The sequence below is a fragment of the Lampris incognitus genome, chromosome 20 (genome assembly GCF_029633865.1).
Source record: "Lampris incognitus isolate fLamInc1 chromosome 20, fLamInc1.hap2, whole genome shotgun sequence".
Classification (NCBI taxonomy): domain Eukaryota; kingdom Metazoa; phylum Chordata; class Actinopteri; order Lampriformes; family Lampridae; genus Lampris; species Lampris incognitus.
Window position 1 is genome coordinate 16,684,213 of NC_079230.1, and position 20,227 is coordinate 16,704,439.

At 45.0% G+C, this 20,227-nt stretch overlaps 1 protein-coding gene and 1 long non-coding RNA gene across 4 annotated transcripts; both read right to left on the bottom strand.

Annotated features, from left to right (window-relative positions):
• Positions 1-13: 13 nt before the first annotated feature.
• On the bottom strand, positions 14-14,936 carry LOC130130943 (cornifelin homolog B-like). 2 transcript variants are annotated; one of them, XM_056300808.1, is made up of 4 exons: positions 14,789-14,936; positions 4,454-4,576; positions 2,786-2,940; positions 14-235 (listed from the first exon to the last, which is right to left on the bottom strand). In XM_056300808.1, exons 2-4 carry the CDS (start codon positions 4,557-4,559, stop codon positions 83-85), a joined length of 414 nt encoding a protein of 137 aa, XP_056156783.1. In that variant the 5' UTR covers positions 4,560-4,576; positions 14,789-14,936; the 3' UTR covers positions 14-82. The 2 variants fall into 2 exon arrangements, with proteins under 2 accessions (XP_056156783.1, XP_056156784.1); XM_056300809.1 differs by having other exon boundaries at positions 14,908-14,927.
• Positions 14,937-17,424: 2,488 nt separating this feature from the next.
• LOC130130892 (uncharacterized) lies at positions 17,425-19,940 on the bottom strand. Of its 2 annotated transcripts, none has more exons than XR_008812193.1 (4): positions 19,763-19,940; positions 19,393-19,449; positions 18,929-19,040; positions 17,425-17,904 (listed from the first exon to the last, which is right to left on the bottom strand). It is a non-coding gene; the product is annotated as an uncharacterized LOC130130892 (long non-coding RNA). The 2 variants fall into 2 exon arrangements; XR_008812192.1 differs by having other exon boundaries at positions 17,425-17,901; positions 19,763-19,934.
• Positions 19,941-20,227: the final 287 nt, after the last annotated feature.

Here is a 20,227-nt window from a genome sequence, read left to right on the forward strand (position 1 = left end):
ATTAAATCTACATTTGAGGTTACCATGCAAACTTGTGCGCCACGCAGCCCAGGCGCGTCCTCCTAACGGCGGGAGCGTTTGTTCAGATCATGTGCTCCCCCTGCAGGGAAGTCAGGGCGGTGTATCTGGCTGCACCGGCGCGGGTCGCAGCGCGTCTCTTGAGCTCTCGCGAGATCTGGAGCCAAGATAAAGGGTAGCAGCAGCATCCGTAGAAGCAGTCGCTCCATATGCCCCCCTGTAAGAGAGAGAGAGAGAGACTTTTCAGGATCGATAGCATGCCTGAACTCAGGGGGACATCCTGCATTTAGCTTAACAAGAGTACGATGTGAAGACACACAACGCACACTGTGTCTTAGACTCTCATGCATGAACAGAAAACTGGGATGCAGGTGAACAAAATTAGCAAATATCTGAGTAATATTTCTTAAATAAGTGAGGTAATTGCTTTTCTGTCTTATTGTGCAGTATTTTCCTAACCAAAGCAGAACAGTTGCACATCACTGGTCTTCCTCATGGAGTGACAGATCCCCCTCCTCAGACTGAAACGGTGTATTACATCCAAGTTAGTCGTTGTCAGTGATGCTGGTAACAGTGTGGTCATGATGCTGCAAATTCAATAAGAGAGGCTACCCCGGTTGTTGCGCATGACACCTCCAAATAACGTATTGCTCTAATAATCTTTTTTTATATATATATTGGTTATTTCTCTGTGAGATAATTCTAGTCTTAAACAACAATGCCATTATATACTGACAATGGTGTGCGGCTCATATATAAGATGGGCTGTTATAATGATGACAAATATTTTACATGTGCAAAAGGAGAGTGTGCAGCCTTGCTCTTGCAAAATGCTGGTAATGCTGGGGGCGATGTGGGAGTTGACAGTTTACAGATTTGACTGTGTAGGCCAACTGTTATTTATTTATTTGCCTTTTTTTCCAGTCACAGTCTGTTACACACCTAGCCCTGGGCGCTATTCACTACAATAACAGTCCTTAACTGTTTATCTCTGCACACCTTCCTTGGTGGTTTATGTAAGTGTGAGAATGTCATTTCACAACTCGGATTTTCACCTCATCCGCAAACTCCATTCCTGTCCTGTGGGTTATCCCTGCAACCAGCTTGTGTTGCCTTGATACCGTCATCTCATGGGACACAATCGCCTTGTTTGTGGATAAAAACACACACAACCTAAAGCCATTGCCGGCTCTCGTTTTGTTTTGAAGGAGATTTTGTTTCAGGGATTGAACATTCGTTCACACCCGCAACCAGAAAAGAGTTTTTCCACTCTCAGAATCCTACACACACACACACAAACTAATACACACTGGCATGTTTCCTCAAGACCGTCTGGCATTTCTTTAACTCGTGCTCTGCAGAACTGACAAGTATCCACAACCCACTCCGCCTCCATAGAAGCTAACATTACCAGCCATCTCCATCTTATGGCTCGAGTCCAGCTGCTCCTTGCCTGTTAACTCCTCTCTCTCATCTCTCTCTCCTATCTCCTCCTCCTCCTCTTCACCGTCCCTGCCACTTTCGACTAAATGCATCCAAACCCAGACCCTTTCCTTGGCCCCGGCATGTGGAAGTTTCTGTGTTTGCATTTTTTAAATCTGACTTGGACTGGTGTGCACAGTGATCGGCAGCTGATATTGCGCTACCTTGATGACTATCGACGCCAAGATGCACGCATGTCGTTACGTGTTGCTGGCTCACAGCATCAAGAAAAACTCATTGCTTTTACGAAGCACGCTTGTTATTTTTCAGTGTTACCACATAGTTGTTTTGCGCTTGGTCTTTTGCGTCACGCCTATAGACATAGACCTGTTGCATTGTTAGTACTGAAAATGCTCTGATGCTAGTGAATATATACACATTTCATCACAGGTGTATTAATAAATCTGCTCCGACATCACTGCACACTCTCACGGGCTTGCCAGCACGCTGCTAAAGCTGTAACGACACTGTCAAGTCACTGCTGGCTTGCATTTTATTTGGAAGATTGTCATTTTATCAATACTGCGATAGATCTTCATGCAGGCTGGTGTTTTACTGTACTAAACTTAGTAATGCTGTATCTCAGCCAGAGGAGAATGGATTAAAACGATGACGCACAACAAAAGAGCATTTTTGTCTGTGTTATTTCCTTATACACACAATTCCACACTACATTCTCAATTTTGACTTTCAGCACAAATAAAAGGCCTAAACTGGGACAAGTGTAAGACTCTGTGAACATTTTTTTTAAACGACAGCTGAAAGCCCATTTGTTTACTTTGGCTTTAATTAATATCGTTCTTATTCATTTTTTTTACTAAATTTCTCATATTTTATTATTCTTACTAGTCTCTGTTTTTAACTTCACTTCTATATTTTATCATCTACTGTCTTTTTATTGTCTAATGTTATTGTCTTTTATCGTCTTTCTGTTTGCCCCTGTTTTAATGTGTTGCACTTTTACTTTTTATTTTATTGCAAAGCATTTTGAGCTACATCTCTTGCATGAAAAGCGCATTATAAGTTGAGTTTATTATTATTATTATTATTACTTCGAACTCTGAAAAAATTATTTCTGCTGTAATATGATAACATTAGTAATGTTTATTGACATGAATTAAAACATTCTCTTTTGGCAAATCAGGACGAGTTGCCAGAAGTTGCTGAAAACCACCGAATCTCCATGTTCATGTACAGCTCCTCACCAAATCAGATGATTATACTAGAAATATCATACAGTCAAACACATTCAGTGTCACCTGTCTCTGTCGGGGTTGTGTTATACCTCGATGCCGTAGCGTTCCCTGACAGAAGCACGCATGGCGAGGGAGGCGGGCGCTGCACAGCTGACACAGTCCAGTAAGGGCAGGCAGGGGCAGGCTCCTACCGCACACGTCACTTTACAGGTAAACAATGGGAGACAACACAGCGCCAAACAGCCTGGAAACACATACACACACGCGCCAGTTGTTAGCTTGGCTATCTTAGGAATCAATAAATGATAACAGCTGATCACGTATACAACTTAAACTTGGTTTTGTGTTGTATGCATCAATGTAATAGTTTCAGATTACGAGTTGCCTGGTGCCTGCATCGCCACCTTGCCATGGTGGAGAAGCTGGCGTGGAGCAATGATCCCAAGAGCTATGCCGTCCGGAACTTGGCTCCGGGTAGGGTCACCCAAGAAGGATAGGTCAAGGGGGAGGTTCCAGACGAAGCGCAGTCCAACAAAAACTTCAGTGGCGGAACTGGTGGAAGATGTCTGCAGGTCACAGTGACGGTGAAGGCGGATGAAGGCTGCAACAGAGGGTGGTCCCCAATCATGTTGGTTCTCCATGGCATTGGACTCTGACCACCCCCTGCCAAGGACCGTGTGGTGGCTACAGGCATATCAGCCACTCCACGTAAAAAGCTGTCACGTGCAGGTGTCCTCCTGGTACAGTCATACTCCACCCCGAGTAACTGCCGATGATGATGTTGCCTGGTTACATGATGTGACCAGATTAATTTCACTTTCGTTTGAATTTGACATCCATCCCTCCATTATCCAAGCTCCTTATCCCCAACCGGGGTCACGGGATGCTGAAGCCTACCCCAGCAGTCATTGGGCGGCAGGCGGGAAGACACCTTGGACAGGCCGCCAGTCCATCACAGGGCCGACACAAACACACATTCACACCTAGGGACAATTTAGTACGGCCGATTCACCTGACCTACATGTCTTTGGACTGTGGGAGTGAACCGGAGCCCCCCGGAGGAAACCCACGCAGACACGGGAAGAACAGGCAAACTCCACACAGAGGACAACCCCCCAGAGTTGCACTACCCCAGGACCTTCTTGCTGTGAGGCTGTGTGGTGAATTTGACATGTAGCATGAAATGTGTTATTTAATGAAGGTTTTTATCCAATGTGCTGTACAGCACCATGAATCATTACTAGCATGGCTGTCCTCAGTGGGAGTCCACCTCTTCACTCAGGCAGTGATAATGCCATAGTCCACTAGTTTAGCTCACAGGACGGCATTAACTGCAATTTTTTAATCAGGACACTGCTGATGTTAAACGCTTGGTCAAATTGTGCCGGGGAACTCAGACGTTGTCAGTGTTTGACTGTATAACATTTATTTGCAATGCCACCTTATTGCTGCTATTGGATGCATACTGCGAAGCTACAAAAGAAAATATTGCACAAATTAAGTACAAAATCGTGTGTTTTGGACTGGTGATGGGATCTGAGGTTCTCTTGGGTCCTGAAATTGTCTCAACAGATATAGGCTCATTCACGCCAAACCTTCATTTCAAGGAATGAAAAAGGTGTGGTCAAGCTGTTATGCAAAGACGTTATTATACCAATACATTTTGTATTTTGTATCATATATGTCACAATTTGACTGCACTCAGTTGTGTATTTCACAACTAGATAGATTTTTGCTTTTTGAAGTTGCATGCTTACAGTCTCCCATGTCTTGCCAGCAGTCACACAGGCCTGTGCTCCACTGGCCCGGCTCTTGCGACCTGCTCTCTGGCTGGGCACGCACCACCTGGAAGTGATGGGACATAGCTGAACCAGCCAACCCTTTCGAGAGAAGATATGAAGTGGTACAGTTAAAATATAACAAAACAAAATGTGGTTTTTAACAAACACACAAGGGCTTATGTTTGGGTCAGGACGGTACTGATACATACATACATACTATACCTATATGAAAATATTGTACCATGAATGGCAAGGAAGTGTTGTTATTTAAAAAGCTCTTTATCATCACACGTGGATGGAAACGCAACTAACTGGCAGTGATTTTGAGTGTGAGCTGCATGTTTGTTGACTTGCACATCTGATAAAAATGTGATAAAACTAGCAGCTATGTCGTCATCAGAGAACATTGCCAATTATGTAAACAGATTTTGCTGATAAAAGGCACACTACAACACATGAACAAATGATTCAGAAAGTAAATACTGCAGTCCACAAATGAGAATGGTGTTTATCAAAGACTGGTTGGTTTGGGCCTAACATTACATGTTTGTGAATAGTATATGTTAGCAATGTAGGCTAAATATTTGAAAATAGCATCATGTCAGTGATTTATGCAGTTTATTACAAAAGATTTTTGTTTATCTTAGGTAAATCTCTCTTTTCCAAACTTTTCATTAACCTTTGCTCATTAATGCACAGTTAGTTAGCAAACCAATTTACATTTTGTAATGAAAAAGCAGCCAACAGATTTAACACATTTGGGCTATTAATATACAAACTCATATAATGTTATTCAATAAGATTAAAATCCAGTGGAGCGAGGCCGATGGATCTCACAAGGCTACATCAAACACCCCAGTAATTTCTGTCCCCCATCACTTTCGAAAGTTAGCCTCATACACGTATTGGCATACAGAGATAATATCACAAATTCATGGTAGATCATCAAATGTCCTTCAATAGCCAGAGATAAGAGAGGTGAGTCATTACTATGTAGACTTGGGGCTGAGTCCTCCAACACATTTGGTCGATTCATGTAAAGCAATGGTGGATATCACAAAAAACAAAATGAATAGAAAACAATATGCTGTTTTGCAGTGATTCAATTTCATGGTAAACGAGAGGATTGCATATTGATTTTAAGGAAACATGCAACGAAAATTGAATTGAAATTGAATGAACTTTTTTTCCGGTTCCAGTGTGGGATGATGGTGGCGCGAATTCACGTTTTCAGCGGCCTCAACCAGTACCTGTGTGGGAAGATGGCAGCGTGAATTCACGTTTGCAGCGGCCTCACCCAGTACCGTCCATGCTGTGTCTTTGTCCACGTCTGCGTCTAGGTTTATCTTCATTTGATGGCTGGGAGAGCTGGCGCTGAATCGGCTGGGAGAGCTTGGTCTGCTGCGTCCTGTGGGCCCAGGGACCACGTCCCTGCCCGGAGTTTCGCCCGAAGAGGTAACACTGAGGGCGGTCTGACAGGACGCGGAGGCGGGGCAGGCTAAGCTAACTGCTAGCCCATGCAGACCGGCAGTTCCCGATAACACCGAGGGCGGTCTGGCGGCAGCCTCGCCTAGCCTTGACTGTGTTTTTAGTGTCGTCATGTGGAGTTCGGGGAGAAGTGTCGAAGGTATCTGACTGGGAGAGCTAGCACTGGATCAGCTGAGGGAGCCTGGTCTGCTGTGTCTTGTGTGCCCAAGGACCACAGTCCTGCATGGAGCTGCGCCCAAAAAAGAAACACCGAAGGCAGTCTGACAGGATGCAGAAGTGGGGCAGGCCAAGCTAACTGCTAGCCCATGCAGACCGGCAGTTTCGATAACACCAAGGGTGGTCTAGCGGTGGCCTCACCTTGCTTTGACTGTGTTTTGAGTGTTGTTGTGTGGAGTGCGGGGAGGTGTGTCGAAGGTGTCTGGCTGGGAGAGCTAGCATTAGATCGGCTGAGGGAGCCTGGTCTGTTGCGTCCTTTGGGCCCAAGGACCATGACCCTGCACAGAGCTGCATCCTGAAAAGGAAACACCAAGGATGGTCTGACAGGACACGGGAGCGGGGCAGGAGAAGCTAATTGCTAGCCCGTGCAGACCGGCAGTTCCGACAGTCATCCTGGCTGGCGTTTGTTCTCCTGGAAAGAGGTTTTTTTTTGTTTAGTTTGTATATATGTGTTATTAGTTTGGGTATATGTGTTCTTGTAGTTCTTGTAGTTTTTGGATGTGTGTTTTTGTCTTTGTGTTGCACTGCTGTGGGCTGGGGGGAAACGATTTTTCATTTCATTTCATACGAAATGAAATGACAAAGTGCTCCTGATTCCTGGTTCCTGATTCCTGAAATATATCCACTCTCTGATTTAAGAAACATCCCTTCATTAGGTTAATTCAATATATTGACCTACCAGAGTGACTAATGTGGATATAATTTGACTAATGTGGATGTAATTGCCAGCAGCCATACCAACATGTACGCTGGCTTTGCCGAACGGCAGAAGCTAAGCAGGTATGGGCTTGGCTAGTACTTGGATGGAAGACCTCCTGGGAAAACTGAGATGCTGCTGGAAGTGGTGTTGATGGGCCAGGAAGGGGCAGTCTTCCCTCTGGTCCAAATAAAAACGGAAAAAAAATCCCAATACCCCAGTGCAGTGATGGGGACATTGCCGTAGCAGATGACATTCTTTGGATGAGACGTTAAACCGAGGTCCTGACTCAATGTGGTCATTAAAGATCCCATGGCCCTTATCGCAAAGATTTGGGGGTCCCCCGGTGCCCTGACAAAATTCCCAACCTGGCTCTCTCCATCTGGCCACCTAATCATCCCCCTGTGTAATTAACTCAATGATTCCTCCCTTTCGAGCTGATGTCTGGTGAGTGTTCTGGTGCAAAAATGGCTGCCGTGCATCACCCAGGTGGGTGCTACACATTGGTGGCAGCCCTCCCTGGGTCTTTGGCTGGGGCTGGGGCTTCTCCCCTGCTCGAACAAAGGCGATGGTGCATTTTGTTGGGTGTTGCTGCTTGCTATAGCTGATCCCAGTGCAGATGGTGTCTGCCTGCAGAACGTGGTCATGGCGCTGTTTCTGGCAGATTTGGCAAGCAGGTGAGTCCATCGGGCCCCAGCTGAACAGGTTGGAAGGGCTCGGCAGGACATCATACACTGACTGGACCAAAAACTTGAATCGGTGCAGTCTGCCTTCCAAAGTTCTGCCCAGGTGATCTTTTGGCCGGTCGTATGCTCCCACTTGGTCCAGGTCCCCTGCTTGCTCATACCCACCATTCTGCTGTAGTGAACTTCCTCTACCTCTGTGTGTACCTCTTCCTGGATCAGCTTTCGCCTCTCCTTTCCTTGGGCTTTACCAAAGCAAGGTCTTGAGTTGACCCCAAGCCTTGCCCAATCAGTTGCCACAGTGCCCATCAGGATGCTGTGCCGCAACCTTACCTCAGCCTGTTCAATTGCCTTCTGCACATGCCACTTCCTTGCTCTTCTGACCTCGATACCCGCAGAGGAGACATTGGTGGTGATCCGCTTCCAGTGTGGGAAGATAGCGGCACGAATTCATGTTTGCAGCGGCCTCACCCAGTACCGGTGTGGGAAGATGGCAGCATGAATTCACATTTGTGGCGGCCTCACCCAGTACCGTCCATGCAGTGCCTTTGTTGATGTCTGCGTCTAAGTTTTGTCTTTCTTTGATGGCTGGGAGAGCTGGCGCTGGATCGGCAGGGAGAGCTTGGTCTGCTGCATCCCATGGACCCAGGGATCATGGCCTTGCCCGGAGCTGCGCCTGGGGAGGTAACACTGAGGGTGGCCTAGCGCTGACTCATCTGGCGTTGACTGTGGTGTTTTTATGTCATCGTGTGGAGTGCGGGGAGATGTGTCGAGGGTGTCTGGCTGGGAGAGCTGGTGCTGGATCGGCTGGGAGAGCTTGGTCTGCTGCCTCCAGTGGGCTGAAGGACCACAGCCCCTGCCTGGAGCTGCACCTGAAGAGGAAACACCGAGGGTGGTCTGACAGGATGCGGAAGCGGGGCAGGCTAAGCTAACTGCTAGCCAATGCAGACCGGCAGTTCCAACAGTCATCCTCACTGGCGTTCGTTCCCTTGGACAGTGATTTTTTTTTGTTTAGTTTAGATATATGTGTTCGTTTGGATATGTATGTTCTTGTAGTTCTTGTAGTTTTTTTATATGTGTTCTTGTTTTTGTGTTGCACTGCTGTGGGCTGGGGGAAACTGCATTTTGTTTCATTTCATTTCATTGCATGTACACAAGTACATGCAATGAAATGACAAAATGTTTCTGATTCCTGATCCCTGGTGTCAGCAGAATCTCGGTAGAGCAGGATTTCTCTGGTTGGTGTGACCTTGAACTCCTCTGCCAGACTGCTGAGAGGAAGCTGTAGCTTGGTGTTATGCCCATAAAAGGTGATGCTGCTTAGGCTCCATGGCAGGCCCAGCCACCTGCGCAGGAGCTGGCTGATCTTCCTTTCGAAGCCCTCCATGGTGGTGACTGGGACTTCGTAGATTAGCAGTGGCCAGAGGAGTTGAGTCAGAATCCCTTTTGATATATCCAGGTCTTGAATTTTCCTGGAAGCCCTGACTTGTCCAATGTGGAGAGCCAAGTATTGAGGTCATCACTGGTTGCCTGGCATGCTGCTGTGCCCTTCAGATTGCTGGTGAAGATCTTACCCAGGCTCTTGACTGGCTTTTCAGTTTCAGATGGAATTTGGGTAGCTCCCAAAGAGAAGCTGAACTGGTCAGTTACTCTTCCTTTACTGAGGACCAGAGACCTGGATTTTGTGAGTTTGAGCTAAATTTTAATATCTTGCCTTGATCAGTAATATTTGCACAGGGGTGGTTCACATGTTTACCTGGGTGATCAAGTCATATCTCAGTAAACCGACAGCCAGGGTGTAAATGGTTGACTGGGAAATTCCACCCCCAACATACACACATGCGCGCGCGCGGCTTCCTCCCTGTCGCTTATCATCATGCATGATGGTGCAATACAGCCATTCTCAAACTTTAAGGTCATGGTATGGTCATATAGGACCTATAAAACAAACTCTGATGTGTTTTGGCATCAAGCCTTCGTCATGGAGTCAAACAGATCTCATGGAACAAATGGCTCTTTCCTAGTGGTATTCCACCAAAAGGAGTCTTCCACTTGGACATGGTGTTGTGGCCTAGAGAAGGTATAGACATAATAACTCCAGCAGATGGCGTCGTTTTGGCCCATGATATTTACCAAAGTTGAATAAAGAGCAACAAAGTGAATACAAACAATGGCAATTGTTACAAAAAAACAAAAACAAATAAATGTTTACAAGAAAGCAGTCAAATCTAGGTCCTCGTTTAGGCCTGGGGTATTTGGTAGCCTGCAATTTGTCGATCCAAAAGGCTTACTGTTGGTTAAGTTTCCTTTGTCTGTCACCTTTTCGTATGGAAGAGGAGATGTGGTCAATGCCTAAGGCTTGTAAAGTGGATGGGTTACTGTTATGACAGTCCAGATAGTGTCTAGCTGTAGGGTAGTTTACATTCCCTGTGCAGATGGCATATTTGTGTTCTGCTAGCCTGTCCTGCAAACATCTTTATGTTCTTCCAATGTAAAAGACTTTGCAACTGGGGCACTCTTGCCCAGGGTTCCCCAATTAGTTTTCCCCAAGAGCCAACTTGTGTTATGCATGCCAAGCCAAGGGCCAAAACGTCGGGGGGGGGGGTTCCCCCCCATTTCACCAGCAAATTTTTTTTATGTACAGCTGTTGTTGTTGCTGCTATTATGATTATTATTATCATCATTATTATTTATATTTTTATTATTCCATCTGTCCATCCATTATCCAAACTGCTTATCCTTACTCAGGGTCACAGGATGCTCGAGCCTATCCCAGCAGTCATTGGGTTATTAGCTTTATTATTATCAGTAGTAGTAGTAGTAGTAGTAGTAGTAGTAGTAGTAGTAGTAGTAGTAGTAGTAATGATTTAGGCCTGGGATTCTTAAAGCCTGTGTTGAGGGTCACACAAGAAAAAACAAAATGCATTCTTGAAACAAGAGAGCCACTGATGTCGGGCCTGTATTCTGTTGTGGCAAGCCTGAGGCACTGGTCAGGATGTGCACTGGAAAGTCTGTTTCTTTCGTGGTTCTTGATCGAGTTCAGAAGAAAACGATGACTCACATATGTACGTGGAGGGGAAAATTGTGAGTAGGAGCATTGCAATAGCTCTCATGTTTTTGAATCCATCTTGGGGAACCACGATGATCCAAAAGTCACTCACCTCAATGTCCTTGTGTTGTGGTTTGAGCAAATCAAATGTTCCCATCTCCAAGACCTCCATCTGAACAGTTGCCTCATCTATGGAAGATTTTTTTTTCACTTACATAACGTTGCTAAAATTCAGTCTTTCCTGTCCATGGCTGACACAGAGACTCTAATACATGCATTTGTTTCATCCAGACTTGATTACTGTAATGTTCTGTGTTCAGGTCTGCCACATGCTAGTACTAAAAGTATTCAGGTGGTTCAGAATGCTGCAGCTAGAATCCTGACTAAAACTAGAAATTTGACCATATTACACCAATTCGTGCCTCCCTTTATTGGCTTCCTATCCTTGTTAGATCAGACTTCAAGGTGCTGACTTATAAAATCCTAAATGGGCTTGCCCCATCATACCTGTCTGATCTCCTTAAACCGTACAGTCCATCTCGAGCTCTCCGCTCTCGAAATACAGGGCTCCTGTGTACCCAGAGTTAAAAAGAAGTCGGCTGGTGGCAGGGCCTTTTCCTATCGTGCTCCGTTCTTGTGGAATAACCTGCCTGCTGCCGTCAGACAATCAGAGTCTGTTGAGTCCTTTACATCCAAACTTAAAACTCATCTTTTTGCCTTAGCCTACAATTAGTTGCCTTTTAGTTGAGTGCTTCACAACCTGTACTGCATGGTGGGTTGGTTTCTGTCTCAATAAATTTACCAAACACTGTTCTGCCGACGAGATTATGGAGTATAGATTATTGATTATTACAACTGTTTTCTTCTCTCTCATGTCTTTTCTCTCTCTTTCTCTGAATGATGTCTTCTCCTTTCTCGTCTTCTGTGTGTGAATGGTGTGATGTGAGTCACTATAGTTCATATGTCTCTATAGGGCCAGGCAATATGGACAGAATCAAATTTGTTGATATCAACTGCTGGTGCTTTCACAAAACATTTACACAATCACAGTTTTGATAAATAAGCATCAGTAATGTCTATATAATGATATGAGCAAGGAGCAAGATGGAATACCTATGCGTGAATGAGAGGGAGGACAGTGGAATGGTGAGGATGCAAGGGGTAGAGGTGACGAAGGCATATGAATTTAAATACTTGGGGTCAACTGTCCAAAGTAATGGGGAGTGCAGTAGAGAGGTGAAGAAGAGAGTGCAGGCAGGGTGGAGTGGGTGGAGAAGAGTGTCAGGAGTGATTTGTGACAGAAGGGTACCAGCAAGAGTTAAAGGGAAGGTTTACAAGATGGTTGTGAGACCAGCTATGTTATATGATTTGGAGACAGTGGCACTGACGAAAAGACAGGAGGCGGAGCTGGAGGTGGCAGAGTTGAAGATGCTGAGATTTTCACCGAGAGTGACAAAGAAGGACGGGATTAGGAATGATTATATTAGAGGGATCACTCAAGCTGGACTGTTTGGAGACAAAGCAAGAGAGGCAAGATTGAGATGGCTTGGACATGTGTGGAGGAGAGATGCTGGGTATACTGGGAGAAGGATGCTGAATATGGAGCTGCCAGGGAAGAGGAAAAGAGGAAGGCCAAAGAGGAGGTTTATGGATGTGATGAGGGAGGACATGCAGGTGGCTGGTGTGACAGAGGAAGACGCAGAGGACAGGAAGAGATGGAAACGGATGATCCACTGTGGCGACCCCTAATGGGAGCAGCCGAAAGTAGTAGTAGTAGTAGTAGTAAAATGTCTATATAATGACTAAGTGAGTAAAGGCAAATAATAGAACAGCTAGAACAGTACATCTCTTTACTGTAATGCAGCCTTTAAAACCAGGAAAAGACAACAGTTATGCCATATCACGATATGACGATATCCAAAACCCCAGACAATATCTAGTCTCATATCACAGTATTGATATAATATTGATATATCTATGTCTCTGGCTATACCCTCTCTAGGCCACAACACCATGCCCAGATAGAAGATTCCTATTGGTGGAAAGGAAAGACCAATTTGTTCAATGAGATGTGTTTGACTCCCTGATGAAGGCTTGATGCCAAAACACGTCAGACTTTGTTTTATAGGTCTTTTATGACCATGCCATAACCTTAAAGGCATTTTAGTTTTTAAATGACAGTACCTTGGAGTTTTCTTGAGATTTTAATGTCTACATATATCCCAATCCAAAGAGCACCTCAAACTCTATTTGAGTCCAAGAAGCGTTCCTACCCAAAATTATTTTAATTTTTCCATTCTCAAACTTGTTCTCTTTGATTGACATACCTGGAACCCCGCCGAGATCAAGGATGCACTGTGAACCTGATAAGGCATAGACTGTATTGGCTTTTCCCTGGGCTAGATTTATCTTTCATCGGGCTCATTTATTTTCCTGACAAGCAGACCCTCTCTAATCGCACTTCTCTGTAAGATTGTCCTGGGTTGGAGAAGATATGTATTTCCATCTAAAGCATCCATGGGAAATGACCAAGAGGAAGATGAAATTGAAAACAACGTCTCATCTTTATGTCACACTCTTGACATGATTGGGTTCATTTCAATACCCATGTGATATTTGAACAATTTTCTCATACTCCTCACCTTGGGCTCCTGAGAAACAGCCTTTTACTGGTCTTGATGCATGCTCAATAATCCAGGTAAGAAAGTCAAAGAAGGTTGAATCAGTTCATCCGGATACAGCGTTTATTGACAGATGTGTTTCATCACTCAACTAAGTGACCTCTTCAGTCTAAGCTGACTGCCGGTATCCCCACCCCTTATAAACAATACGGTTGCATAGCGACCGAAACCAACAACCAGTTTCATATGCAAATATGGGTGTGACCATTAACTAGAGTTTCAGTGGCCATGTGCAGTATTCACAGATGATTTGGGAATGTTTGCAATCACAGCATTGTAAGATGGCAACCGATGTACTCTTGGACCCCCCACCCCCCCATTCAGGGATGAGGATGTGTACATCCTTGATAGGGAGGAACGCTGGTTTGAACAGGGCGTCAAAGATGCCAACTATGTGACGAGGGAACGACCATCCCTGAACCGAGGGGGGGGGGGGGGGCTAAGAATACATCTCTCAAATCCTCTGTGAATACTGCACATGGCCACTGAAACTCTAGTTAATGGTCACACCCATATTTGCATATGAAACTGGTTGTTGGTTTCGGTCGCTATGCAACCGTATTGTTTATAAGGGGTGGGGGGATACCGGCAGTCAGCTTAGACTAAAGAGGTCACGTAGTCGAGTGATGAAACGTATCTGTCAATAAACGTTGTATCCAGATGAACTGATTCAACCTTCTTAGCCTTTTACTTGAGTCACACAGATCGAAATATAACCTCCCAAAATGCTCTTGTGTATCCCTGTAGTGGTTTTAATTTCCCTCCAAATAATGAGCTCATGAGATTACAAGATTCAAAAAGATGGAGGGGGGGTTTTGTTTGTTTTTTTAGATGAGACAGCTCATTATCACTCATTTCTTAAATTTCTCTTGCTCCTTTGGAATAGCACTTCTAATCCTAGATATGATTGGTCTGAAACTAACCAATGCATTCGCTCTCATTTTCTGCAGATAGGGATGTTTACGAGACAGTCAACACTTCAGTGATACCACATTGATGGCTGCTCTGTTTCTCTAAAATAAGGAAAAGACTATTAGGAGCATAAATAGTTTAACAAGATGATTTTCCGTTTCCTCTGAGGAGTACATCCTGTTGTGCAGCAGTACACAGCGGGTCCTTCTGTGCCATGTTTTCCGACTAAAGCTGTAAATTCAACGTGCACAGTGAACGACTTATATTTCTCGTATTAGGGTGCAGCCACAGAGAAACTACTTTCTCAGTGGAAAAAACAAACAGGAGCGGTGCGTCGAGGTGCCAGCGTTGAGGCCACATCCTCCGTGATGCACAGCTCCTCCATCTGCCTCCTAACCTCGAGTTATTCTTTAGCCCAGCTCTTCTTTTTTTTCTTCTCCCATGTCAACTATCTCTTCCAAGGTGGAAAATAAAAAGATCACTGATTTCATACGAGCAAAGGGTGTTAAACAATGATTCACATCACCTAGCCGCCTCTACACTTGAGATATGTAACACAGTAGATAGAGAGTCAATATAACTTACCTGCCTGTGAAGTGTGGCCTCTTCTCCAGTTATTAAAGAGCTTACTCTGTTTGGTTTTGGGGGGGGGCAGGGGGTCCAGGCAGAAAAAAGCAACAAGATTATTTCCTAAATGTGTTCACCTTTTATTAAATGTGTGTCTTTTTCTCTCTCTCTCGGTCTCCACGACTGGAATATCGTGTTTGTGTGAGCCTCTGACTTGACCGTTGTGTTTTGGTGTAAACATGAAACTGCCAGATGCTGGGGGTGAAGACTGCTCCCTTCCCAGTTACAGTTCACTGATCTGGGCTGTTTTGGTAGCTTATCCCTGCCTACTAATAAAGTGGGGGCATTTTGCTCATGTTTGAAAGGGTACCTGGATGAATTACCTGCTAGCCCCGGTCCACGCAGTAATATCTGTCCTTTCAGGTTGTTGAGTGCAGTCTGTGTTATTTATGGCCTGATTTATGGCCTGTGAATGGCCCCTATGGAAGAGACCAGGTTGGTTTGATAGTGGCCATGCTACTGGACTACGTATGCTGATCTCTATCTCACTTTCTGTCTTACATCGGGACCATGGGAAACCATGTGATACCACCGATCACAATAAATGTTGTTTCTTTAACATTGCGTTGTCTCAAAGATGACACCAATAGTAGTGGGATTAGGCTAATAAGGCTAATAGGCTAGCAATTAGGCTAATCTCACTCCACGGGGAGGTTACACTAACTTTGTGGGGTCACCTATCGAATGGCATCTCTTTAGTTAGTAGTTGCTTGGTGTCTTGCTCAAGGACAACTCAGTAGATCTGGGATTTGGGTCCTCTGGTTGAGGGACAGTTTCTTACCCGCAACCTCCAAAAAAAGCTGGGACCACAATGTGTTTAGGTGTTCCTTTGAAGGGAAATTTCCTCACTGATAATCTGTCTGGTAAGTGCTGGTGGTCTATCTAGTTTTTTAAAACTATATCTGTTTTGGTGCAATTTTTTTTGGGGGGGGGGGGGGTTTACCCCCTTTTTCTCCCCATTTGCACTTGGCCAATTATCCCACTCTTCCGAGCCGTCCCGGTCGCTGCTCCGCCCCCTCTGCCGATCAGGGGAGGGCTGCAGACTACCACATGCCTCCTCCGATACATGTTCTTTTCACCTGACAGTGAGGAGTTTCACCAGGGGGATGTAGCTCGTGGGAGGATCACACTATTCCCCCCAGTTCCCCCTCCCCCCTGAACAGGTGCCCGATCGACCGACCAGAGGAAGTGCTAGTGCAGCGACCAGGACACATACCCACATCCGGCTTCCCACCCGCAGACACGGCCAATCGTGTCTGTAGGGACGTCCGACCAAGCCGGAGGTAACACGGGGATTTGAACTGGAGATCCCCATGTTGTTAAGGCAATGGAATAGACCACTATGCTACCCAGATACCCAGGTGCAATTTATTTCGACCAAGAACTGGACATTTTTCTGCCAAGAGAGCAATTCTCTGTTGCCTATGTATACCAGTTGCGTAAGAGTTTTTCAACAGTGAAAATTAGAAAACGAACCTCTGTCGCCACAAGGCCCCAAGTCACTAGCTAGACTTTTCTGTAGTTCCACGATATTGGAACGAGTCACCAAACTGTTTGATCGGCAGAGTCCCTCTCAATCTTTAGAAAAAATAGTAAAGACCCAGCTCTTTCGCAAACACCTCTGCACTTGATGGAATGATGAAAAAAAATGCTTCTATGTGTTTTGTGCACTCTGTGCACTGCCTCTTGCCACCTACGGCCTGTCGGATTAAAGTTTAGCTTCATGGCACTTATTCGTGTTGTTCTCTCCTGCCTAGATCCTTGCTTGTCTTGGATCAGCTCTCAGATGTTTGTCACTTTGGATAAAAGTGTCTGCTAAATGAAATTGTAAATTGTGTAATTTGCGTTTAGCCTTGTAGTTCTTCCGCCACGCATTGATGTCAGTGGTTGGCGGACGTTAGCCAGTTCGCTAAAGCTGTCTATGGCAACACGGACAATATCAACATGTGTTGTGTACATTACAGAGATGCCACCACCATGGTTTATACATTAGATAAGGTGAAGAGGGTGCGTGTCTAGGAAAAAAGGTTTTCCTTAACAACCACCCCCCCTTTTAACTAAAATAGTTAAAGATAAACGCATTGAATGACTGCAAATAATGAGTGTTACTAAGTTCTGTAGTTACAAGTATCTCATAAAAGTCATAAAAATTCACCTGTTAAAGGTGTTTTTAGGGAGTTGTTCCTTATCCGATGCGAGGGTCTACGGACAGGATGTTGTGTTGCTGAAAAGCCCCCTGAGGCAAATTTGTGATTTGTGATATTGGGCTATACAAATAAAATTGACTTGACTTGACTCATAAAAGAACAGTAGGTAAAGCTTGACACGATTCACGTTGAAACCGTTCAACACAAACAAGACCTTTACGGTGACCTGTGAGGATCCGGTTTCCCCTTAACGTCTGCTGTGGGTGAGAGAAACGAGGATCAGCAGAGTCTGGTAATGTGAACCTTCCCACCGTCAAACCCAACCGGTCTGCTCTTCCATAGGGGTGAATGCTGAGGACATTTCACAAGGAGCTAGCAGAGGGCAAAGGAGCGGCGCAGTAACATCAACTGCAGGCAAAAAGGCAAAACTTGTACACAAAACGTTGGCAGTATCTTTATTTATTTCCATCGGAGTGAATATGAATACATTTGGATGGTAATATGGGGGGCATATCTTGCCGTTGCATAAAAAAGAGTTGAATGAAAAGCATAAATGATATTCATGTTTTCAAACACGTGAGAATTTGTGACGCGTATGTGTGGAGTACTGTGTGGAGTACTGTGTGGAGTACTGGACTCAACTTGTGTCTCATGGGCGGTCCACCAAAACAGAAAAATGGAGGCAAACTGAGCACAAATGGTTAAGCGAGCGAAACGTGGAAGGTTTTAGTGATCTGCATATAAAGTTAATGTGTTGTGATGAAGAGAGTGTAAGGTTATGTGAATTATATGAGGATGTTGGGGAGAGAGGTCTTCTTCACTCTTGAGCCCCGTCACATCTTGCACAGGTCACAGTGTTCGTGTCTGCGTGATTGGCGCGCTTGCACTGACTTTCTGTCTGCAAACATCCTGGGACTCCTTAAGCTCCTCAGACAGAAACACAACACAGCAAAACAGCCAGGTTTAACTCTGAAATGATAGAGGATCTCTCTCTTTCTCTCTCTCTCTCTCTCTCTCTCAGTTCAATTCAGTTCAATTCAAATGGCTTTATTGGCATGACGTAGCAATGTACATATCACTAAAGCAAACACTGTGTCCAAACACTGAAAAGAGAGAGAGAGAGAGGAAAAAAACCCCAAACATCAATTGGAAAACACCATTGAAAATAAACACACTACAACAAAGAAACATAATACAAGACTCTCTCTCTTTCTTTCTTTCTCTCTCTCTTTCTTTCTCTCTCTCTCTCTCTCTCTCTCTCTCTGTCTCTCTCTCTCTCTCTCTCTCTCTCTCTCTATCTCTCTCTCTCTCCCTCTTCTCTTTTTTCATCTTTGAATGAATTTGTTTTGTTGTAATTTTTGATAATGAAGACTCTTTGAATCGAACTCAGTTGAATGACGGAAGTTTTTTTCTTTGTTCATATTGTTCATATTGTTCATATTGCTAAAAAGCTGTCTTTTTTGTTGAATAATTTTGTTAAATTTGTTGTTATTTAAAAGATCATGTTAAATAAAGACTGGCTTTAAATTTTTAAAAATGCTCTCTGCCCTCTCTCCTCTCTCTCTGGCCTCTCTTTCTCTCTTCTCCCCCCTCTCTCTCCCCTCTCTCTCTCCTCTCTCTCTCCCCTCTTTCTATCTCTGCCCTCTCTCTTTCTCTCTTTCTCTCTTCTCCCCTCTCTCTCCCTCTCCTCTCTCCCCTCTCTCTCTCCTCTCTCTCTCCCCTCTTTCTATCTCTGCCCTCTCTCTTTCTCTCTCTCTCTCCCCTCTCTCTCCCCTCTCTATCTCTCTCCCCTCTCTCTCTTCTCTTTCTCCTCTCTCTATCGCTCTGCCCTCTCTCTCTTGTCTCCCCTCTCTCTCTCTCTCTCTCCCCCCTCTCTCCTCTCTCTGTCGCTCATCTGTCTTTCTACTCTCTCTATCTGTCTTTCTCTTACATACACACACAGTTCACTCACTGTGTTCATCTGGTTTTCGGCAGATGTATTTGATGAGATCCTGTTGCTCTGTAGGGTTTTTTAAAGTATTGCAACAGCGGGTTGCAACACTTCACTTTTCCACTGTGAAAAACTGAAACAGAAGTGAGGTTGGTCACTGTCCATCATGCAATCGAAAATGTACACATCACACCCACTTTTTATGAGACATTTGAGATATCTCGGCAACGCTTCACAACAAATAGCAGAAACGGACCCAGACAACGTTACTCGGACGCCCCATTGCTATAAACAGCCGGGCTTTGGTCATTTCGAGCAGGTTCCCTTAGTTTCAGTTCAATAATGCACTCATCAGGAAACCCCAGATGAACTTTCGAGCGGCTCTCCTGAAATTTGAGTAACACTTCAACAACCAGCACCGACATTTTAACATCTGAAACAGGCAGCCGTCTCTCCCGTCCCACCTATAACACGGCCATGCTCACCTTTGCGCTGACACGTGCGAAGGTGCGATCTGTCCAGATGAAATCCAGTAGATGAGACTGAACACAGCGGGGGGAGAGAGAGGATTTTTCAGCAAATCATTACTGTGGGATCCTAATACATTACCGATCCACCACTTTCTAACCTGTGATGTACAAGTTCAGTTTCTGCAAGCACATAGAAACCACTGAGCGGTGCCTCGCAGCACCGCGGCAGGTATATATGTATTTATCTGACGAGTGAAGTAAGGAGTTTACTGCGTACCACAACACAACGTGCAGCATCATCTAGCCTCCAGGTTATCAGCAAATCTTCTTTTAAAATCCATGCAGGAAAGAAACAAAACAGGTGTAACATGGTGTACATGAGTACCTTGGTTGCTGCAGCAGATGTGAGCCAGGATGAGGAAGACCAGAGTCACACATATGATCTTGGACATGACTGCAGCTACTCTCAGGTGGCCGTTTCACAGCTCTTTGTGTTGCCCCACAGCAGAGGAACAAATCTGAACACAATAAGTCAGCCCTGAATACCTGCGTGCACCTTTAAGGGGTCTTTTATGGACTTGGTTTTCAAAGAGATGGGTCTGGACTAGTCTTGACGATAACACTCGCTTGATACACTGCTGAAATGTGACACGGGGGGGGGGGGGGGCGCGATAACACATTTAAACTGCCCAAACATCGACACACACGTGTGCGCACATGCACGTCCACACATGCTTTCACTCTCTCACATGCACGAGCATACACCCGTGCACACACACACACACACATGCACACACACACGCGCATGCACGCTCTCTCGCTCTCAATTCAATTCAATATGTGCTTTATT

Bases quoted from the DNA above. Each gene is read 5' to 3' on its own strand.
- LOC130130943 (XM_056300808.1), bottom strand. From the start codon at position 4,559: ATGTCCCATCACTTCCAGGTGGTGCGTGCCCAGCCAGAGAGCAGGTCG. The intron at 2,941-4,453 runs GTAAGCATGCAA...ATGTGTTTCCAG, and splicing joins CTGGCAAGACATGGGAGACT to GCTGTTTGGCGCTGTGTTGT. The intron at 236-2,785 runs GTATAACACAAC...TCTCTCTTACAG, and splicing joins GGGAACGCTACGGCATCGAG to GGGGGCATATGGAGCGACTG.